At 31.9% G+C, this 20,861-nt stretch overlaps 3 protein-coding genes across 5 annotated transcripts; all 3 read right to left on the minus strand.

Moving 5' to 3' along the window:
• Positions 1–1,512: 1,512 nt before the first annotated feature.
• Positions 1,513–4,939, minus strand: LOC137815234 (uncharacterized). Of its 2 annotated transcripts, none has more exons than XM_068618336.1 (4): positions 3,987–4,939; positions 3,213–3,644; positions 2,701–2,983; positions 1,513–1,753 (listed from the first exon to the last, which is right to left on the minus strand). In XM_068618336.1, exons 1-4 carry the CDS (start codon positions 4,518–4,520, stop codon positions 1,620–1,622), a joined length of 1,383 nt encoding a protein of 460 aa, XP_068474437.1. In that variant the 5' UTR covers positions 4,521–4,939; the 3' UTR covers positions 1,513–1,619. The 2 variants fall into 2 exon arrangements, with proteins under 2 accessions (XP_068474437.1, XP_068474438.1); XM_068618337.1 differs by lacking the exon at positions 1,513–1,753 and adding an exon at positions 2,313–2,489.
• Positions 4,940–4,988: 49 nt separating this feature from the next.
• Positions 4,989–12,228, minus strand: LOC137815233 (urease). Of its 2 annotated transcripts, none has more exons than XM_068618333.1 (19): positions 12,036–12,228; positions 11,786–11,921; positions 11,552–11,625; positions 11,335–11,380; positions 10,780–10,885; positions 10,094–10,239; positions 9,331–9,441; positions 8,980–9,134; positions 8,499–8,877; positions 8,300–8,408; positions 7,900–8,039; positions 7,311–7,448; positions 7,140–7,231; positions 6,861–6,990; positions 6,627–6,785; positions 6,138–6,302; positions 5,743–5,877; positions 5,519–5,590; positions 4,989–5,309 (listed from the first exon to the last, which is right to left on the minus strand). In XM_068618333.1, the coding sequence occupies exons 2-19, from the start codon at positions 11,909–11,911 to the stop codon at positions 5,088–5,090; spliced, it is 2,505 nt and encodes an 834-aa protein (XP_068474434.1). In that variant the 5' UTR covers positions 11,912–11,921; positions 12,036–12,228; the 3' UTR covers positions 4,989–5,087. The 2 variants fall into 2 exon arrangements, with proteins under 2 accessions (XP_068474434.1, XP_068474436.1); XM_068618335.1 differs by having other exon boundaries at positions 10,084–10,239; positions 12,036–12,175.
• Positions 12,229–14,060: 1,832 nt separating this feature from the next.
• LOC137815235 (uncharacterized) lies at positions 14,061–19,192 on the minus strand. Its single transcript, XM_068618338.1, has 4 exons — positions 18,788–19,192; positions 16,576–16,851; positions 16,300–16,437; positions 14,061–15,827 (listed from the first exon to the last, which is right to left on the minus strand). Exons 1-4 carry the CDS (start codon positions 19,103–19,105, stop codon positions 14,268–14,270), a joined length of 2,292 nt encoding a protein of 763 aa, XP_068474439.1. The 5' UTR covers positions 19,106–19,192; the 3' UTR covers positions 14,061–14,267.
• Positions 19,193–20,861: the final 1,669 nt, after the last annotated feature.

Here is a 20,861-nt window from a genome sequence, read left to right on the forward strand (position 1 = left end):
TTTATGTAATTCATAATTATATAATATATAGATTTGTGTCTTATGATCCTATACATAGTGTCTATCTATATTAAAAGTTAAATGAATAACAATTTATGATTGAATAAATAAAAAGTAACCCTAAACCTAAACAATTAAACCTTTTGTATTTTGGTTTTGAAATGACATTTTTATTTATTCATTAGGGATTTGCCATAAAGTGTGATAACATAATTTAAAACTATGGTAAGAAGTGTCTTATTAATATATATTTTTCATTTAAAACCGAACACATTTATTTAATAAGATTTAAATTAATCTGATTTAATAATCATTTTTAAAATAAAAGAATATGTTATTAACTTTTTAAAAATCGATTACTATATTTTAATGCATTATTATTATTATTTAATTTTATTTCTGCTCCCTTTAATTTAGATTATAAAATTTTGATCCCTAATTTATTTTGTCATGGAATAAGTTTATTTCTTTTTAAATCCAAGTATACAGTTTTAGAAATTCCAATTAGAAGAAAGTTTCTCTATTTCGCAAAACACAAACTAAATGTAATAAAATTTTATTTAATTTTCCAATGTAGATTACTTTACACTTATTAACTTATCTTTTTGTGTTTGTAATAATCCAACCATTAATTTCTCAACTAAAACTTTATTTACACAATTATAATTAGAATAATAATTTTATTACTTAAGATAATTATAAATAATTAGTGTACTGTTCCAACACCAAAATCAAATAAAATTTAGCAGGTTAAACATCACCATAATAACGTACTTTTTCTTTTCATGGGAAAGTATGTATTTGTTGTATAGTCGCGTATAATTAAGTGTATAGAAATATAGGTAGTGGAAAGTTTTTATTTTAAAATTATTTAAAAAGTTATTTTGATAAAAAACTATTTCCAACTATATTTTACGAATATTTAAGGGAATTTAATTTCTATAAATGGATGTGGAGATTTAAATGTACATCTTTTAAATGGGATTTGTTTATCACATTAGATTATATTTGAAATATTTTCTAATTATAAACTATAAACTATGAGACTCAAACACTTCTCTTAAATGTTGTGATCGTATTGAACACCGACATTCGTAGGACACGTATCGGTAAGGTACCCAATTCAAAAAATATTTATTGAATTTCTAATAATTTTAACACGGTTCTAACATAATTTTTTTTTAAAAAAATACATTAATTTTTAAAAAATTTAAACTTATTGTATAAAATTTTATTATGTTATAAAATTAAGGAATAAATCATTTTGAATGAGAAATATCTTTATGCTAAAAAAAACTAAAAGATACTTGTATACACAAATCTTTATTGTTAATTTATATAATTCATAATTATATAATATATAAATTTGTATTCCCGTATCCTACATTTTAGAGATTATAAGTATATTGTTGTATCAATATCTGTATCCATGTCATATCAGTATCCGTATCCATGTCAGTATCAGTATCTGTATCCGTATCAGTGTCAGTGTCGTATCAGTATTCGTATCCGTACAAAAGAAGTTTTATTCTAGTAATATATTTACGGTAAATGTTTACATTGGGTAAAGTGTAAATTGAAAAGAATTGAAAAAATAATAGCTATTGCAGTAAATTTGATCATGAAAGTATTGTCCTGCTAAGGACAAAGGTAACCAGAGTCAATTCAAAGAAAAATATTGTGTTCACAAGAGACCGATCCACTGTCCATCCAAATATGCTGATTCCTCCACCATTCGTCTGCAGATACATCACTGCACATTCAAATGCTTCAATATTGTGTTTATCTAAAACATTCTTTATATTCTATCTACATTCAATAGTTTCAATCAGAAAAAAGAAACAAGATTCATATTCAGTATCAAAATGGAACTCTAGCTGATAATTTAGCAAGTAGCAGAAAATTAATGACTCTACTGCTGCCAAAGATCTAAAGAACTAGTTACATGAGCCACCTAATCATTTCACATTACTTAGCTCTGCACTCAATGATCAGAATCAACATTAGATGTTAAATATCAGCTAGATATGAAATCAGTTTTTCTCTCTTGCATCTTCTTTCTCTTGACCATTTTTTTGCTTATGATCTTTATGAATTTGTTATGGTATCAGGGTTCTTTAGAGTTCATCCTAGTGAGAGTTTGTTTGACTTATCAAGTCACCAATTATCGGATAGTTGTTTCAGAGTATATAAGTGGATGTAAATCTAACTTTATGAGTCAATTTTATAAAGTTGAGTTAGACTTGAAATCAACTTTCTAACAACAATAATGAATGAAAAAAAGTTGAAAGGAACAAATTTAGAAAATATGAATCTTGAAGGACCTAAATGATAGTATTATCCTAAAAAAAAGCACACAAATGAATGATGGAGCATCATAAAGTAAACCCAACATTTAAGGCATGGTTGTCATGATTCTAAGCTCTGATGTTTGATGATGAAACAATGCTATTGTACTAGTGAAGCTTTTCTCCATTTCAAGTAGTTTTCTGTCATGCCAAAAGAAAAATACTCATTTATCATTGCAAATCTCTGCATGGTGGTGAGCAAAGAGAAAAAAAGAAGAAACAATAACATTTATGAGGTGCAATAGAAGAACTTAATGAATCAATGTTTTTTAAAAGCATGATTTCCCATCACTGATTAATAATCAGAAGAATCTGACATGAAAATTTCAATTTTGAAAGTTGTATTACGCACCAAAGGCTTGTCTCTTATGATGTGAGGACATATACGAAGCAACTTGGGTATTTGATGATTCTAGGTTACTTTCTGAGTAATCCAAAAACATAGAGTTTAGATGCTTTGCAGCCTCCAAGCTCCCTGTACCAGCACAATACCTCAGTTCAGATGCATCAGAAGTGCATGTTACAAACGCATGCCACCTGCTTGCAAGTGAAACAATGCCTTGAGCTCTATGTGAAATCTTTGTTGCTGCATGCAAACAAATAATTATTCCAACCACTTGAACAAGCGTAGAAACCTGAAACAATGGAAAATAAACAATAATGGAACATTTTGGTTGTGTTGATAACATTAAGATTTAATGACAGGCTCAAGAATAACCTTGGAATTTGAATGTTGGTCTAACACAAATTTATAAGACTTTCTTAAGGATTCTCTTCCACTTATGTATTATTCTACTTTCTTAAGGATTCTCTTCAATTTGAATACATAAACTGTTTTCAATACAAAGAAAGATCTGAACTTACAGCAAAATCTCCACCACTTATGAAAGTCAGAGCTCCACCATATCCAGTGACCTGTAATAGAGTCACAAATTGGCTAGCAGTGACAACCAAGAACTGTAGAAGAAGGAAAATTCTGAACCTGTGGCTTATCTTGGACAAATGGTATCGCAACCGAATGTGCTCCTCCATAAAAACCAACACATCATTCTCCCTTTGCAAGAGTTTCCCATAATCATCGAAATGAATGAGTTGCAAACTGCAGACCAAGTGAAATAGAACACAAGCCGAAAAAGAGATTGCAGTCACACAAGTCCATGACACAATCAGAGCCATCAAAACAGCAAAAGAGAGCCACAATGATCCTTCTTCTACCAAGGAAAGTCGAGTGATTTCTCGGGCTGTCTTCAAAAGGAAACATGACAACACCCACAGAATGATCAAGCGCAAAGACCCCTAACAGCAAAACACCCTTTTAGCAGTCTTCTAATGATGCTGAATCCCCTAAAAATACTATAAAACACAACCCCCAACAACCTTAAACAGGGCTACATACATTACCAAAGCAAGCACATACGTTCAAAGAACGCAAAAGCCAAGTAATCGAGAAATTATTACATGATTTTGGACCAACACATGTTTATGATTCCATTACAACTTTTAAATTTATGAGAAAGAGTTAATAAAACTTAATTATATATCATGCAGAAATTATTACAGAACCATGTAATAATATCTTAGAAAACTGGACTTCATCAAGCTCCAAATTTAGTGGAAATGTTAAAATTTAGTCCTCACCGAAATCTGTTTTACGTAATCATGGTGAAAACATGGCATTTGAGCAACGTGGCGGTCAACGAAGAGGAACCTAGTGAGGCCATACTTGCGAAGATTGCGAGAGAGGCAGATCAAGGACACAGCAGCAAGACAACTCTGAAATGCAACAATGCCAATTTCAAAACCCTTTATCTGATTCTTGTCTGTGTCATACACCTGAAGGGCCACCAGTGGCACCGCCACTCCCACAGCCACGAAAGCTGTCCAAGACACGGTGAAGCTCAACAATGATGACTGGTTGAAGCCAAGTATTGTGAGAAGCGCTTCTAAACGTGCAAGGATATCATCAAGAGGTGTTTCTTCATCGTTGAAGTTGCTTTCTTGTGGTTGGTGTTGGTGGCTTTGGTTTGAGTTTGAAGTTAAGAAGGGAGTGTTGGTGTGAATGGGAAGATGTTCTGCTCTTTGCATGGCCATGACTTTCTTTACGAAATCTAAGGACCCAAAAAACGGCATCATATGAAGATTTTCGGTTTTGTGGGGAAAGAGGAACACCATCAAACTCTTTTGACTTTTGACATAGAAAAAGTGGAACAATGAAGCAAAGCATTTTGCATTTGACCCCAATCAGGCATTCCCTTTTGCATTGAAGTTTGAGAGCTATTAAGGAATAAGAGTTTTTTTCTTGGCAAGTGGGGAATTAAAAGAACCTTATGTTCTGGTTTTAGTCATTTCTGACGTAAAATAATCTACTAAAAGCATGCCAATGGCCGGCCAACATGTCCATAATAGTAGGTTTTATGAGTTTGTAGGGACACAGTAATTTGTCGTGAAGTCAGATCAAATAATAAAAAAATATTACAGCTCTTTTGCCTGACGCAAAATAGAACTAAAAATAGTAATTTGATCTTATCTGATATAACCTGACAAGTACTCTTGCTCCCGTGGGACACACAAACTTCGATCATAAATTTCGTATAGAATAAAATATAGTCTGGTAGAAGGATGCAATCATGCAACGTAATGTTGAAGAAGGACAAAAATTTATTGATTTTGAATAGTTATCAGCATGATAATGTGCATGCTTACTTAATGTTCCTTTCAATAAAATTGTGTAGTTTGAGTTTAAAAGAGGAAGTAATTTGTAGAAAGAGGAACAGTCTTGGCTGCGGTGCAGGTGAGAACCTCTCCATCTGCTGTAACTGTGTATGTTTCGGGATCCACAGTGATTTCTGGAAGAGCATCATTCAGTTTCATGTCTAGCTTGGTGAGCTTCCTCACATTTTCCACAGCTTCCACCCTCTTGTTAAGCCCATATGAAGCTTTTACCCCATTGTCGAAAGCTACCTGCATGTTACAGAATAACATGTGATGTTATTTAGAAGTAGACTTTAAGCCTAACTCAATCTCATAAAATCGACTTATGAGGTGAGGTTTGCACCTACTTAGAAAAAATGAATTATCTCAATCTCTAGTCGATGTTAGATCTCCAATAGATGTGATGCAGTTTATGTAAGAGTCCATGAAAGAGAAAGAGAGAGGGATTTGATACATGCCTTGTTCACAAAAGCAATGGAGTGTGCACTACCAGCCTTGCCAAATGCCCCGAACATAGGTCTCATAATCACCTACAACAGTGTGTTTCCTAGTTTAGTTGAAGCACTTCTATCTTTAGATTGATAAAATTAACCTTTTTATAAAGGTTATAGAAGTGTGATTTAACGAAGTTTGACATAAAGTTGGCAATTGAACTTATGCCCAATACATAAGAAACTATTACCGGTTCAGGTGTGGGAATGCTTGCATTTGGGTCACCCATGTTAGCATATGCAACCACACCACCTTTGATCACCATTTCTGGTTTGGCTCCAAAAAATGATGGCTTCCATAATACAAGATCAGCTAACTTATCCACCTGCAAAACTAGGCCAAAATGAGGGGAGGCGAGATGATACTACTATTATAAGGATCAGGTTTATAAGCAGTCAATTTGAAATGAAAATTTATGTAAACAACTATGGGGACAAAAAAAGAGGAGTGTAGCATTCAGAAAGTTGAATTGCACTAGGGAGCCTTTATACTCCAATACTTCCATGTCTATAACTCGCTGTTTGATGGGTTTAGGGTTTAGTTCATGTTCAAATTGACAAAGCACTATGCATGCAAACATCATACCTCAACTGAACCAACATATTTTGAGAAACCATTTGCTATAGCTGGATTTATAGTGTACTTTGCAATATAACGTTTGATCCGAATGTTGTCATTTTGTTCATCAGGTTGCAGTGATCCTCTTTGTGACTTCATCTTATCAGCAGTTTGCCAAGTTCTGCATATCACCTATGCAAGAAAATTATTCAACAATATAATCCTCACTCCTGCTGATAACAAAAATAGTTTATCTAATTTTATGAATATACTACCAAAAGTGAATGAAAAGACAACTGTGAAAATTCGGGGGTGCCACATTAACAACTGTAAGAAACAAGTGCATTGTTCCACAGACATTTTTGGCACAAAACATTAACAGAGAGACCTGAAAACAAATTGAGAGAACTTTCACCTATTTTCAGGATTTAATTTGACACAATACAACCAATCATTCTATTTCATTTTTCATAATAAAAGAGCACAACTAAGTGCTAGGTTGAGTTAAGGAAGGACCTCTCCAATTCGACCCATAGCCTGTGAATCAGAAGATATAATGCTAATTGCCCCCATATCATGCAAAATATCTTCAGCAGCAATTGTTTCAGCCCTTATTCTTGAATCTGCAAAAGCTACATCTTCTGGAATATCCTTATCAAGATGATGGCAGACCATCTGTACATCATGAGTGTAAATTAAGGGACAAATAGCACAAGCAGTGCACTATTAGTTCTGTGAATTATTTCATACCAACATATCATGATGCTCATCTATGGTATTAACCGTATAAGGGCGTGTGGGATTTGTTGAAGAGGGAAGAACATTCTTCACACCACATACTTTTATGATATCTGGAGCATGGCCACCACCTGCACCTTCACTGCCCAGAAAAGTATTGGAGGAAAGTTCAGAATCAGCCAACTTAGACTGGAAAACAGAACCAGATTCAGAGAAAGAATGGTAGAAGGGGAAGAGAAAGATCATAGTCTATTTTCCTCAACAACTGTTACAACAGTACTTAACACATACCTGTGATAAGTATGAATAGTTCTCCCTTTAAATGCAGCAATTGTATCTTCGACAAATCCAGATTCATTTAAGGTGTCAGTATGTATGTTAACCTGTTATAATACAAGTTGACGATAAAAATCAACAAAAAATAACAAAATTAAATAGTTTGTATGCCCAAGAAAGTCGTGCCTGGATATCATATTGTTCTGCAACTGACAAACAACAGTCTATTGCAGCCGGTGTAGAGCCCCAATCCTCATGCAGCTTCAGTCCCATAGCTCCAGCTTTGATTATGTCATGTAGTTCATCAGGTTTGGCACAATTCCCCTGAAGCAATAAATGGAGGATTTAATTGACTTCAGACATATATCAAGGTTTTCTAGAGGTCTATTGGAAAAATCATAACTAATTCTTCCTCTTTGGTGTAGATACAAAATGAGCGTTTACAACTTGAGAAGTAAAAATAGACATTGAGAATTTTTAATAGGAAAAACTTCCTCAACTTGAGAAGTAAAACCCACGGGACCTAGTTCAGAAAATGTCTCCACTATGAAAGTAGGACTACAATATTTGTTTCTCTCACTCTGTGAGGATAACACTTAATCTCACCCAAGAATGATGGAATACAAAGTCTATAACAAAGAGGAAAAATTAGTTCTGATTTTCCCAACAAGGCCCAATGCCCAAAGTTAGGAAAAAAATATGAAAAAGAAACTACACAAACAAAAAACTCAGAACAAGCATTATATATGAATAAACAGAAAGAAAAATAACAAACTTTTCCAGTGAAACCAAAGTTCAAAGGCATGTCATCCGTTGATTGTAGCATCATTTTCATCTGATTTGGGGCCGGTGTACAAGTTGTAGCACGTGTTCCATCAGCAGGTCCTGTTCCTCCTCCCACTAGTGTTGTGATACCTATATACAATGCAGAAAAGGACTGAATAAAATCCAACTAGCAGGTTGCATCAAGAAGGATGCTTGAAAAATAAGTAATTTGATTACTGAAGTTATAATGCATAAAAATATAGCATAATCACAACCAAATTGTCTCAAACAACTTCCAAAATTTTCATTTACATGCTAGTCATGAGTCCAGCACACTACATGCATTAAATGTTTACAAATACATGAAATGCACACTCTTAAAAGAAATTGCTTCAAGTTATGAAACTTACCACTTGTTACGGCCTCATGTACTAACTGAGGGCATATAAAATGAACATGACAATCTATAGCCCCAGCTGTCAAAATCAAGCCCTCTCCAGCAATAACTTCAGTATTAGCCTATTATATGAGTGGTGTATTCATAAGTTGTATCACGATAATGAGGTATGAATTCAGCTCATTGCCTTTGATATCTAGAAGGGAACTTACCCCAATTGTCATTTTATGACATACATCATTCATAATGCATGGATTTCCTGCTTTTCCAATTGAGAAAATCAATCCATTTTTAATTCCAATATCTGCTTTGACAATTCCAGTATAATCAATTATCACAGCATTTGTTATAACAGTATCCAAGGAATGCTCAGGACAATGACCACACGATTGACCCATTCCATCTCTTATGACTTTCCCACCTCCAAAAACACATTCATCACCATAGACAGCAAAATCTTTTTCAATTTCAGCAAACAAGTCAGTATCACCAAGACGGATTTTGTCGCCAGTTGTAGGGCCATACTTGTTAGCATATTCCTCTCGAGTAATTACTGTGGTGAGTAAATAGTCTTGTCCAGTAATACCTACCCTGAGAAGTTCATATTTGTGGTGAGAAATCTTCTCAGACATGAAATGGTAACACATCTAAGAGAAGTTATATAATAATCACTTCAAAATAAAATTCTTAAACCTTGCATCTTCCTCTTCTGTATGTCCCCTGGGCACAGCCTCCATGGCTGCTAAGATATTGGAATCATTAACTGGACCATCAACAAAGTTATTACCTCCTCTGATGACTTTGCTGCCTCCAATGCTGACAAGTACAACACTTTTACATTCCCCTGGCTATAAGATTATACATTTTTCAATTAATCATTTGTAATCTAATAAATAAATTAGTTCAACTACTGAACATGCTTGGCCTGCACACATGATATTGACAATGGATAAAAATTGATTATAATGCAGAAATTCAGTGAACAACACATTATAGATTACTATGGGAAATTTGAAAACTGACAACAACAAAGTAGAATTCCACCTCAAAGCGTGTGGCATTCCCAGCTGCTATATTGAGGCGCATGCCATATGCTTTCTTTCTATCAAAGGCTAAGGAAGGATTTACTTCAATAAAATGATAGTGGCTTCCAACCTGAAAATTTTCAGAAGTATTATAAAATGTTTGCTATTTTTAACTTGTTTTTATGTAGGAAATGGAAAAAGCCAATAGATTGTCTGGAATATTTAAAACAATTTATTTTTATCATGTTAATATTTGACAAGCTTCAATGCTTATGATAACATTAAATTTGACAAAAAAAAAGGCTCAAAACTTCTGTTTCTGGGAATAAGTATGGCCAATTGCTGGCTCAGAGATCTCAACAAGAAAGCAAACAATTACAAATCTTCAGAAACAACTTGACAACCACATAAATCCTCCAATAATTGATCAGGAAAAAAAATCACAAAATTGAGTACACTCATTGACTTTGTTATTTAAGGTGCCAGAAGCTTATTTTTTTATCCGTAAGAATAAATAAAATAAAATGAGGTATTTCAGGGTGTCCCAACTCTTATATAAATAATCTCAACATAAGCTTCTTATCACCAACCAACTAGGGATCCAACATTAGAACACATCAACCACATGCCGGAAGCTTATCACACTGAACTCAGAAACGATGGCATTTCGGGTAAATAGAGCATATTCCAACTATTTTTATTTGGAAAAAAAGGAATTAATCATTTTAAAGCAGAAGAAAAATAAAATGATAAGGTGGTAGGTGAAACACACAGGCAAAAACCTGAATTGGCCTGTCTCCATTGTTGACAACTTTGAGAATTATCGCTTTCCTTCCATGGTTAAGAATCAGACTTTCACTTCTAAATATTATTTCTCCAGGAAATCTATGATCTTCTTCGTTCTCTGCAAACTTGTCAAGTGAAGGTACTGCAAGCACAGTTTACACCCCCATAAGAGAGATACTAAAGCCTTCAATTAACAGCTTGTATTTCTGTAAGTCAACTTCAACGAAAAATCTGAAACTAAATGGTAGAAGATTGCAAAATTTCACTCCGAATGTTATTTTACTACTGCTAGATATTTTGAATATACAAAAGCCAGAAACCAATAGACATTAATTTATCTATATGTTCCCTCTTCATATAAACAAAATAAATGCTAACTATGAACAGCAACTATTACTGAACAAAAAAATCTATGGATAAACGATAATTAAAAGATATACTGTAACTCATGTCTATTGAACAAAGATACAATAAGGAGAATTGAGTTACAGAATAGTATTCTTGGAGATGGAAGCCTTTGGTAGAGATATACATTAAGATTTTAAACAAGTTTCTTCACAAACATTTTTAAAAGAAGAAACTTAAAAATATGATACCTTCTTATCCTAAGAGTATTCACAGGAAAATTTATCCAAATAAGTTCTAAATCATCTACTTTGGGCAACAAAGTGTAGAGACATACCTGGAAGAAAAGAACCAAATAATGCAAGTTCAAGGTTTCCATTCTCACGAACGATTGGGTCATGAATGGTGACTAACTTAGTCCCATCACGAAAGGTGCCTTCAACCTACATTGAATTTTACTTAAAAGCATTATGTCAATAACATGTGGCAAATTCCTTCTTTCTGAGAATGGAGGAGACAAAACAATTTACAGCAAAAATTGAGCAATACTGTTTTCAAGATTTAAGATCCAAAATAGAGGTTAAAGGGGCCATAAAAATAGTTTTTTGAAATTGAAAACCTCTTGTAGTTGTTTTTTTATCAGCAGAGAATAAATAAAATAAAATGAGGCACTTCAAGAGTGTCTCAACTCTTATCCAAATAATCCCAACACAAACTTCTTATCACCCAATCAGCTGGGAATCCAACATACACTACAACATATCTGCCACAATAACATATATCATAATGTAGTAACAAATTGAATGATTATCTAACTTCATGCAATATGCACAAAGCCATTTGGGAGAGTGCTTTTTATGATATAACTACATTGTCATAATGATACATGTACCTGAACACTTTCCACAAGATGTGGAACAGATGGAAGAACTTGTCTCCTGCAAAATAGGGAGATAAATTTACATCTGTTCTAAGATAAAAAACGGTTCTCCGTTTCTTTTTTAGGGCACAAGCATCATGATATCAATTTAAAGAGAAAAAAAAAATATTATCCACAAAGTGTAAAAAACAAAAACACCAGAAAATGAAAATGAAAATCAGCACAATACCTTCCCAGAAGTTCTCTCCCAATGGACATTAACTCTGCAACACTCTTCTCACCGTCACGAACAAATTCCAAAATCTATGAACACAAAAGACAGCAACACACAAACAAATCCAAATAATATCAAAAGGATTTACACCAAAAAGAAAAAAAGAGAATATTTGGTTGAAATGGAAAAAGACACGAAGAAAATATCAAAAGGGTTGAAAATCTACTCCAAAGAGGAACAGAAGCAAACCTGTGTTGCTATGAGAGCCACAGTTTCAACATAATTGAGCCTTAAACCGCGAGCAAGGCGTTTCTGTGCAAGGTAGCCAGCATTGTGCAGGTCCAGTTTCTGGATCTCCCTTGGACTTAGTTTCATCTTACACGGTCTAAGCAAAAATTACAGAAGAAAACACAGAAATAAAATCAGCAAAAATCACTGGTTCATGAATGATAACTACAATCATAAACTGGAAGAAACATGTTTAAGGATAAGAACACACAAGATTTATGGTTCTTAAGCGCCGCAGTTCAAAGTGTAAAACATCAGAGTACTAATGTGTGTGATCAACAACAATTTTTTGTTTGTTTGACGAGGAAAGAGGATAATATAGTATTTCCCATGTTCTGTCCAATGCAATGTGATTTCCACACTCAGAAGTAAGGTGCAATAAAAAGACAAATTTCTTTGCAAGTGTCACTGTTCCAACTCTTTCTAACTTTATTTTTAAGGCATTTAAAATTACGATTGGTGAGTCAGCAACTGATTAGTATAATGTAAGGTGGCAATATTCTATTGGTGGGTTATATAATAAGTTGACAGATGGAGTTCGTACAACTTTTTTCATTATATTTTTTAATAATAAATATTTAACTTTTATATATCTCCTTTTTTTTACTTATTACCTAATAAAAATACTCTTTTTTTGTTTAAAGTTGTTTTATTTGGTATTTCTGGAAAAAAATAATTATTTTAGAATTGGGAAATAATATATTGAAGAAAATTTTTAATAAAATTTAATATAACTAAAATCGTACACGTCAAATTACAACTTCAGCCTAATATAAAATACTAAAATTGTATATGATAATTACTATTTGTCCAATTTTTAAATAATTTTTTTTATTTTATTATAGAAAATATCAAATAAAATAACTTTATAAAAAAAATTAAACATATTAAATTAAAATATGTCTAGAATTTAAGATTTAGGATAATTGTTTAATGAAGTAATTATACAATAATAAAGTATTCTATGTATAACTGTTGTATTTTTATGGTCTGACAAGTGGTGGATATCTGATGATACTTAACAAATACATAATAATAAATATCTTGAAATATTCACTTAGGTTATCTATTCAACTTCTCTAAATATCTTATTAATATTTGACTAATTAGGTATACATATTACTAATTTGAGATTATATCATCCTTAATAGTCCACATTTTATAATAGATTAAATAGTACGATAAAAAACAATTAAATAAAAACTAAGAAAATTTCCAAAAGAAATATTATTCTAAAATTAAAAAAAATAATATAATGATTTAAACCATTTGTGATTGGTTTGACTTAAATTTTTAAAAAAAATCAATAAAATAAATCCATATCAATTTAATTGATTTGTTTTTTATAGTTGAATTTATTAAGTTAATTCAATTAGATTACCTTCTATTTTTTTTATAATTTGAAAGGTAGTTTAAAGAATATTTTATAATATAAGCATTGTCTCTGAAAATTGATGTATATAAGTATTGCTCTCATATATCATAAACTTATATATCCTTCAATTACTAATGAATAAATTAGGAAATCAATCATGGTAAAACTATTTCTGCCTGGTTTTTCATTTAAGGTATACGTATAAAAAAGTTTAAATATATTTTAATCTTGTAAAAAATAAATAAATGTTGATTTAAATTTCTATAAGAAAATTGTTATTTGTTTTTCATTCATATAAAATAAAATAAAAATAACTATATTTTTTTTATCTCCGATGTTAATATAATCTTAGCATGTACCATCTTTAAAGATTGAATAAATTTTATAAGAGGGCAATCGATAACTTTATACAAAAGTTTCTTTTTGTTAATTCTACCATCATTTATAATGTTTGTATTTAAATTTTAGTGAAATAATATTTTAAAATAAAATAAAAGAAACAAGTGACATTTTATTAAAAATAAAGTAAAACAGTTTTATTAATCTATACTTATAAAGGAATGATTATTCATTATAATTATTTTTGGTATATACAAATTTATTTCTATTTTATGTTTATTAATATTTCATTAGATGTGGAACAGTTTTTAAACAATTGTTTTTTTTCATATCTTTAATTCTTTTAAAAATTATAATTTTTATGTTTTCTTATCATTTAATTTAGTTATTATTTTTTCTTATCATTTGAATTTTTTTTTAAATATAAATTTAATAATGATAAAAATAAAAAATCAGATACAATGTATGCTAGTTAAATATAAGAGGAGTTAAATATAAGTTATGTATTTGTATATTTTAAAATTTGAGAGAATAATAATATCCTTTAACATAGTAAATGCAGTCTATTTTTTTACATTTTATAGATTTAAAATTTTAGAAAAGTCTCTTTTATCATGTTTTATCATTAATAATCTGACACTCTATTAGATATGTTTAAAGCTGAAATGGATATACAAGAACACAAAGTATATGGACAACCTTATCTAAGTTTTTGTATTCATGGTCCTTTCAAACGTTATGAGCTCTTCTACCAGAAATGGCTTCTCTGGTTACTAATTTAATCCCCCTCACCCACAACTCAGCCATTTCAACACCACCTTCACACACAAAATGTACCTGCTTCTCTTTTGTTGTCGTAACAACATGGAACAATCCTGGTTCTTCAACATCAAACTTCCTCCTACGATTCCATCGAAATTTCACACTTGCTCCAACCTCAGCCTCTTTACAAATCACATTTCTCTTACTTGATTTTCCCCAACGTAAGATTCCAGCAGCACCAATCATCTGTAGTAACTTACCATGAGGTGAACCTTTGCCACACTTTGTATGCTTCTTCACACGAGCTCCACGCAAGACCAGTGTTCTTGCTAGCTCATCCAAAATCACACGTTCAGCATCATTTCCTGCACCATTTTCTCTGGAAAGTGAAAGGGGTGTCTCGTGTCTCTCGTTTTGAACATCACATTTAGCTCCATGTGAGATCAAAAGCTCACACATTTCACCACGGCATGCTCTTGCTGCTAACATCAGAGGGGTGTGTCCTTCACCATCAAAACCATTTACTGCATACCCTTCTTTTAGTAGTTTGTGAACAATACTTGTGTCTCCATAGCAACATGCACGGTGGAGAGGGTTTGCTTCAGTTGAACCATCGCCTTCACCACTTTTAAGTGCATATTCAAGCATCACCTTGTGGAACACTTCACTGTTTTGGCTCACATCTACCACGTTAAGCACTGTCAAACCATATTTGTTTTTAAGCTTAGTCATGTCAGCACCTGCATAAAGAAGCAACTTGAAAGCTTCCACGTTGCCTACTACAGCAGCTATCATAGCAGCAGAAAATCCGTTGCCATTTTGCTCATTCAGATTGGTGTTTTCGTCTTCAATGAGTTTCTTCAAACCCTCTATGTCATTTGCACGAGTTGCAAATAACAAAGCGGAGAATCTAGCAGCATTGCTTGATTTAACAACCTTCCCGGCTCTGATTACATCCAAAATCACTTTCTGATAGACTTTGGTCCACTGAACAAAGTTTGCAGTTGAAGTTGCACAGTGACCTGATGAATTTACCATTCCCAGATCAGCACCTGCTGATGCTAGGACCCCAAGGCACTTCTCATGTTTGTGCCTTGTGCAGATCATCAGTGCTGAATCTCCACATTTTGTTTGGGAATCCAAGTTGCAACCACCTTTAATCAGGCACTGAAGAATGTTGCATGATCCAAGCCGTGCAGCAATGTGAATAGGGTATTCATTGGTTCCTTCAGTGGTTTGAACCATCACTTCTGCATCAGCACCATTGTTTAGAAGTATATTTACAGCTTTTTCGTTGTTGCAAATGATAGCATGGTGCAAGAGACTCCTCCCATTGTGTAAGGTATTAGGTGAGAGATGGCAGAGCAGCATATGCAATATAGCACCAGTGGATTCAAAATACTCCACAGCACACCAGGTGATTGGATAGGCCTCAGCTAGTCCAACACCTACACGAAATTCTTCTCCTGTGTCTGTGTCCCAGGACCAAGCCCCCAGTTTCACCTTCTTGTCAAGCCTTACACCAACCTGTTTCCAAAAGTATAAATCATCATGATCATACAATAGAAAACAAGTGTACTTGATGCCAAAAATGACCAACACAATTAGAATTGTGTAAAGATAGTAGATTATATAATTAATTGGACCAATTGCAGAAGCATCATAATATCCCATATGGTAGCTAGCAAAAAAAAAGATGATGCTATGCAGAAGCATCATAATATCCCATATGGTTGCTAGCAATAAAAGATGATGCCATGCACTTTTCATTTTCAAATGACAGAGCAATTCGGCAAAATTGCCAGTACTGAAGACATTTTGATCATAAAGGGTCTCTCAACTCATTTCAAAGTTAACTGACATCAAACACGGATGAAGTTTTCTAACATGGTAACGACACAACCAAAAGTAAAAATATATAAAAACTTGTGAACCAACATCATTATTGCTTTGAGAACCAGACATGTGAAGGTTACTTATGCAAGTCAGAGAAACCCACCTGCAACAGTAATCTAACAACATCAATCTGCCTGCTGACCACAGCAGCAAATAATGCATTGCAATCAACATTAGCATGAAGAAATGGCTTTGAAGATTGAAGCAAAGTCCTATCAATTGCATTGGCATCCACTCCATGCTGCCAACATACAGAACAGTGTCATTCAATAATTAAATATAATATTTTGCATACATGAGGAGTTACATTTACCACAACCACTATTCAGAAGAGAGAACACTACACAATCCATATTATTATCAAGCATAATGGTGTTACCTTGATGAGTACATCAACAACCTCAACGAAGCCTCTGCAACAAGCAGAGACAAGGGCATGAACTGTAACCTGAGGACGAATCATGTTGGATTGCATGAGTAATTCAACAAATCTGCCCCTCCCCAAATAGCTTGCTTCCATTAAAGCCTCTTCGCATGCAAGTTGTGATGCCCCAGCATTGAGAAGAACCTCCAACACTTTTAGATGCCCTTCTCTCACTGATGCTGTTATGGCATAGCCCCGGAACATTCTCATATTTACATTAGCTCCAACATTCTGTCACATGAAAACATCAAAACTAAGTTTATAACAAATGACATAACAAAACGTTTCTCTCTGCTTGTTTCATCCACATAAAAAGAATCTAATCCGCGTGCTTTGCTTATCAGTTTTCTAGAAGGAGATTGAACTCTCTGAGATGAAACATCTGGTTCCATACAGTGCATCATCATTAACCAAGATATCATAGACTAACTTAAAAACTATAAAAACACAATTTACTGTTAAACACATGACACAGCAACTGATACTTTAGATTTTTTCTATGATGTCAGTGTATACAAATATTTCAGAGTTCAAGAGCAAATTTATGAAAAATAAATAAACAAGGATATTGTTCCTACATCGTCCTTAGAGTAATCCCAGATAAGATGTAGGGCACATATTGATGAACATCTCATAACAACATTGAAATGTGTTTTGCTTCAAAAAGTTTAAATGGTGTTTAGCTTTAGATAACAAGATCAAATTTGAGAGCTGACCAGTTATCGGAAAGGATATGGATGATGAAAGATACTCCTAACGTAGATAGAAGCTATCAAAATCAACCTAACCCACAATTTGGATGTGTAAGCTTAGTTTTCTATGTCTTTAAGAAAAATAACGACATTTTGTACAAAAGTTTCATTCTACTAAACTAGGTTGATGTTACATGCCTAAATTAGACATTTGGCATTGCAAATGGCTCCTTCAACTTCAAAATTTGGTGAAAAGCATATTCAACGCTGACTCTATGCATTAACACACCTAATAGTGAAAAAGAATGTAATCGATCATCCAAAATTAATGCGAATAATAAATTCATTAACTTTTACAATAATTATCTTTAAAACTATGCTTATCATATTTTATTAATTAATAAATATACAAGATTTTCTACCAACACAATACATAATACTAAATGTGGATATCCAGACAGAATAGTCACATGACTCCATGTGACTACAAAAATTAAGAAATTAGAAGAGAATTATATATACATAAATTAAATATACGTTTTAAGTTTTAACATATAAAAAATACTAAGATAATTAGGTGTACACTATATTTTGAGAAAGGATTTTTTTTTTTCAACAAATGCATGAAAACAATTGGCTACTTTCTTATCTAGCTTGATTAGTGCAAGATGAAATTCACTTTAAAAGATTGAATATATGTTTAGTGTGGGGTAAAGTTTTAGATTTTGGGAATGTAAAAAAACCATTTTTTATTATCTAAATATTAAAATCAGTTTGCATTCCAGAAAAAAAAAAGGATTTTGATTTTATTTTTTATAAAAATGATCAACCTAAATCTGAAATAATTATTTTTTTAATTGTAACGTTTATTTTAAAATCAATAAATAATAAAATTTAGAAATGTCACGTGATACTGCAATCGCTACTTTAGTTACCTGGCATTGAGATTTTGTTCAGCACAAAAGCGAACAAGAAAAACATTATAATAAAATAAAAAACTATTTGGTTTAGTTCATCAATTTCAAGAGAAAATCCAAAAACCTTTCTAACAAAAATATTAAAAAAATCAAGAAAATAAAATTATATATATACTTCTTAATTTGGTTTAGTTCTTCAATTTCCCAAACTCTCAGTGGTTTGAGAAAACGAATTGGTTTTCAAAAAATTGAAAAAGTGGTTAATCAATCAAACGGAAACAAATCGCGAGCATTAGCACTCACAGTCACACATAACGCAAAAGCAGGCACCAAAGTATCGACCCAAACAAGAAGCCAGAATCGCGTTTTTCTACACAATTTCAGAATCGCGTTTCAGAATAAACACTTCTACACAACACAATTTCAGAATCGCGTTTCGAGAAAACAAAACAAAACGACTCTCAGAACAACTTCATTTGGTTGTTGTTCCGAATGCTTCGACGTCGTTTTAATAAACGAATCACAACAAAACACAATGAAAATGAAAAACAGCGTTACCAGAAGCTTCCTAAGGAGTGTTAAATTCCCTGTGTGCGCGGCCAGGAACAGAGCGGTGAGGTCGGTCTTGAACTCCTCGTACGCCGAGTTAACTCGGTGAGGCGACTCGTCCTGCAGCACGATCTCCGTCGTCTTGGACTTAAACGATACCGTTCCGACGAAGTTAACGTCGACCGAGGGATTGGCGACGCAATCAACCGCAGCGTCGGTGTCGCCGTAATAAGCCGCGTCTACCAGACGCTGCGACAGCTCCGTCTCGTAGTTCACCGGAAAAACCTGTTTCCGAAGCCCCGAACCAGAATTTGCCAGCACCATCATTTCTTTGTTGTTTTCCTCGAACCTACGAATTTTCGTGTTTTGTTTTGCGAATGAATGTTGTGAACTTGCTGTAACCAGGTGCAGAGCAGGGACTGCATGTTTTTATATGCAAAGAAACGTTTCGTTTTACTTTAATAAGAAGCTTTGTTTCATTATCTAAATAAATAAATGGATTTTTAATTAATTAATTAAATAAATAAATTATTGTTTGGGAATATTAACACTCTCAACATTAAAAATATACACTTCATATTTTAATAAATCAATATTTTATTTATTTTTATTTTATTTTTAATTTAAAAATATTATTATATTATTATAAACTATGTCAAATGTATATTTTTTTATTATTTATAGGTCAACAAAACTTTTATATTTTGGTAATTGGTTGTTGGAACTAAAATTTTTCTCCCGTTCTCATATGTGAGATATTGGTACACCTGTTTTACTCATTCTGCGGGATAATCAGAACAAAATTATTATTATTATTATATATTTTTATTTTTATTATTATTATTAATTAATAATAATAATAATAATTAACATAGTTTATACCTATGTATCCTATCCTGTTTCACTTTTATATGATGTTTTAGTGAAAAATAATTGCTTAATTTATTTTTATTTTAGCAAATTAATAATGTATTAATTTTTGTCTAGAACTATCTTAATTTATATTTAATCCATTAAAAGCAAATAAGTGATTAATTAGATAAATTAATTGCATTTCTTAATACATTTGTCAAAATCTTAAACATGATATAAATAAAGTGGAATAAAAGGAGTTCTCTGAGTGTAAGCCAGATTATTTTTTTGTAAATTTTTTTCTAATTCGTGATTTGAGTCTCTGAATTTCTTTTAATTAATTTTTTTCTTACTAACTTTCACAATTAACTTTAGTATTAATAATAAATTTTATTTCTATATGACTTTAAAAAAAAATATAGGATATGAGCTAGATGCAATTTTATAACTTTTTAGCCTTCAATCAAAAGTTAAAGTTTTAATTTGATATTTTAAGTTCGTATTTAGTAAAAACATTTATTATTCTGAATAAAAACAACATAAATTACATTTATAAAATTGTATTTAAGTTTTTATGTATACTTATTAAAAATATCACGTTTTATTAAATTAAATTAAAATAAGTGTTAATGAGTTTGGATACATATTCATGGATATTAATAAATAAGAGTTTCAGTTTGAAAATTATTACTGATGTGGTTGTAGACACATATATAGAAATTTCTTTAAAAAATGTGAATATAAAAATAACATAAAAGGTGAGAATTTGAGCTTTAAATTTTCATTTAAAAGCTTCATTAAATTTCACAAATATATCCCTCTTACAAGTAATAATTAGTTAAAGTTACAATTATATATGACATGATAAACCTTTTCCCATTCATTTTATATGAATGTCAACAAAAATAATAAAATATTTATTATTTTCCTTTTCAATGATCATCTTTGCTTGTTGGTGCCTTTCTTCCTTGCAAAATTAAATGTTTCACTACTATATTATATTATCTTCATTTTCTTTTATTCATTGCATATTTTTATATAAATTAAGAAAATGATCAATGTATTTTTTATATTATCTTCATTTTCTTTTATTTATTGCATATTTTTTATATCAATTAAGAAAATGATCAATGTATTGAAAACAACATTCACGTATTAAGTTGCACGAACAAGATTATGTATATAATAACAAAATCAAAGATAAAGTATTAAGAAGACTTGGTGGGGTTGA

The sequence above is a fragment of the Phaseolus vulgaris genome, chromosome 1 (assembly GCF_000499845.2).
Source record: "Phaseolus vulgaris cultivar G19833 chromosome 1, P. vulgaris v2.0, whole genome shotgun sequence".
NCBI lineage: Eukaryota > Viridiplantae > Streptophyta > Magnoliopsida > Fabales > Fabaceae > Phaseolus > Phaseolus vulgaris.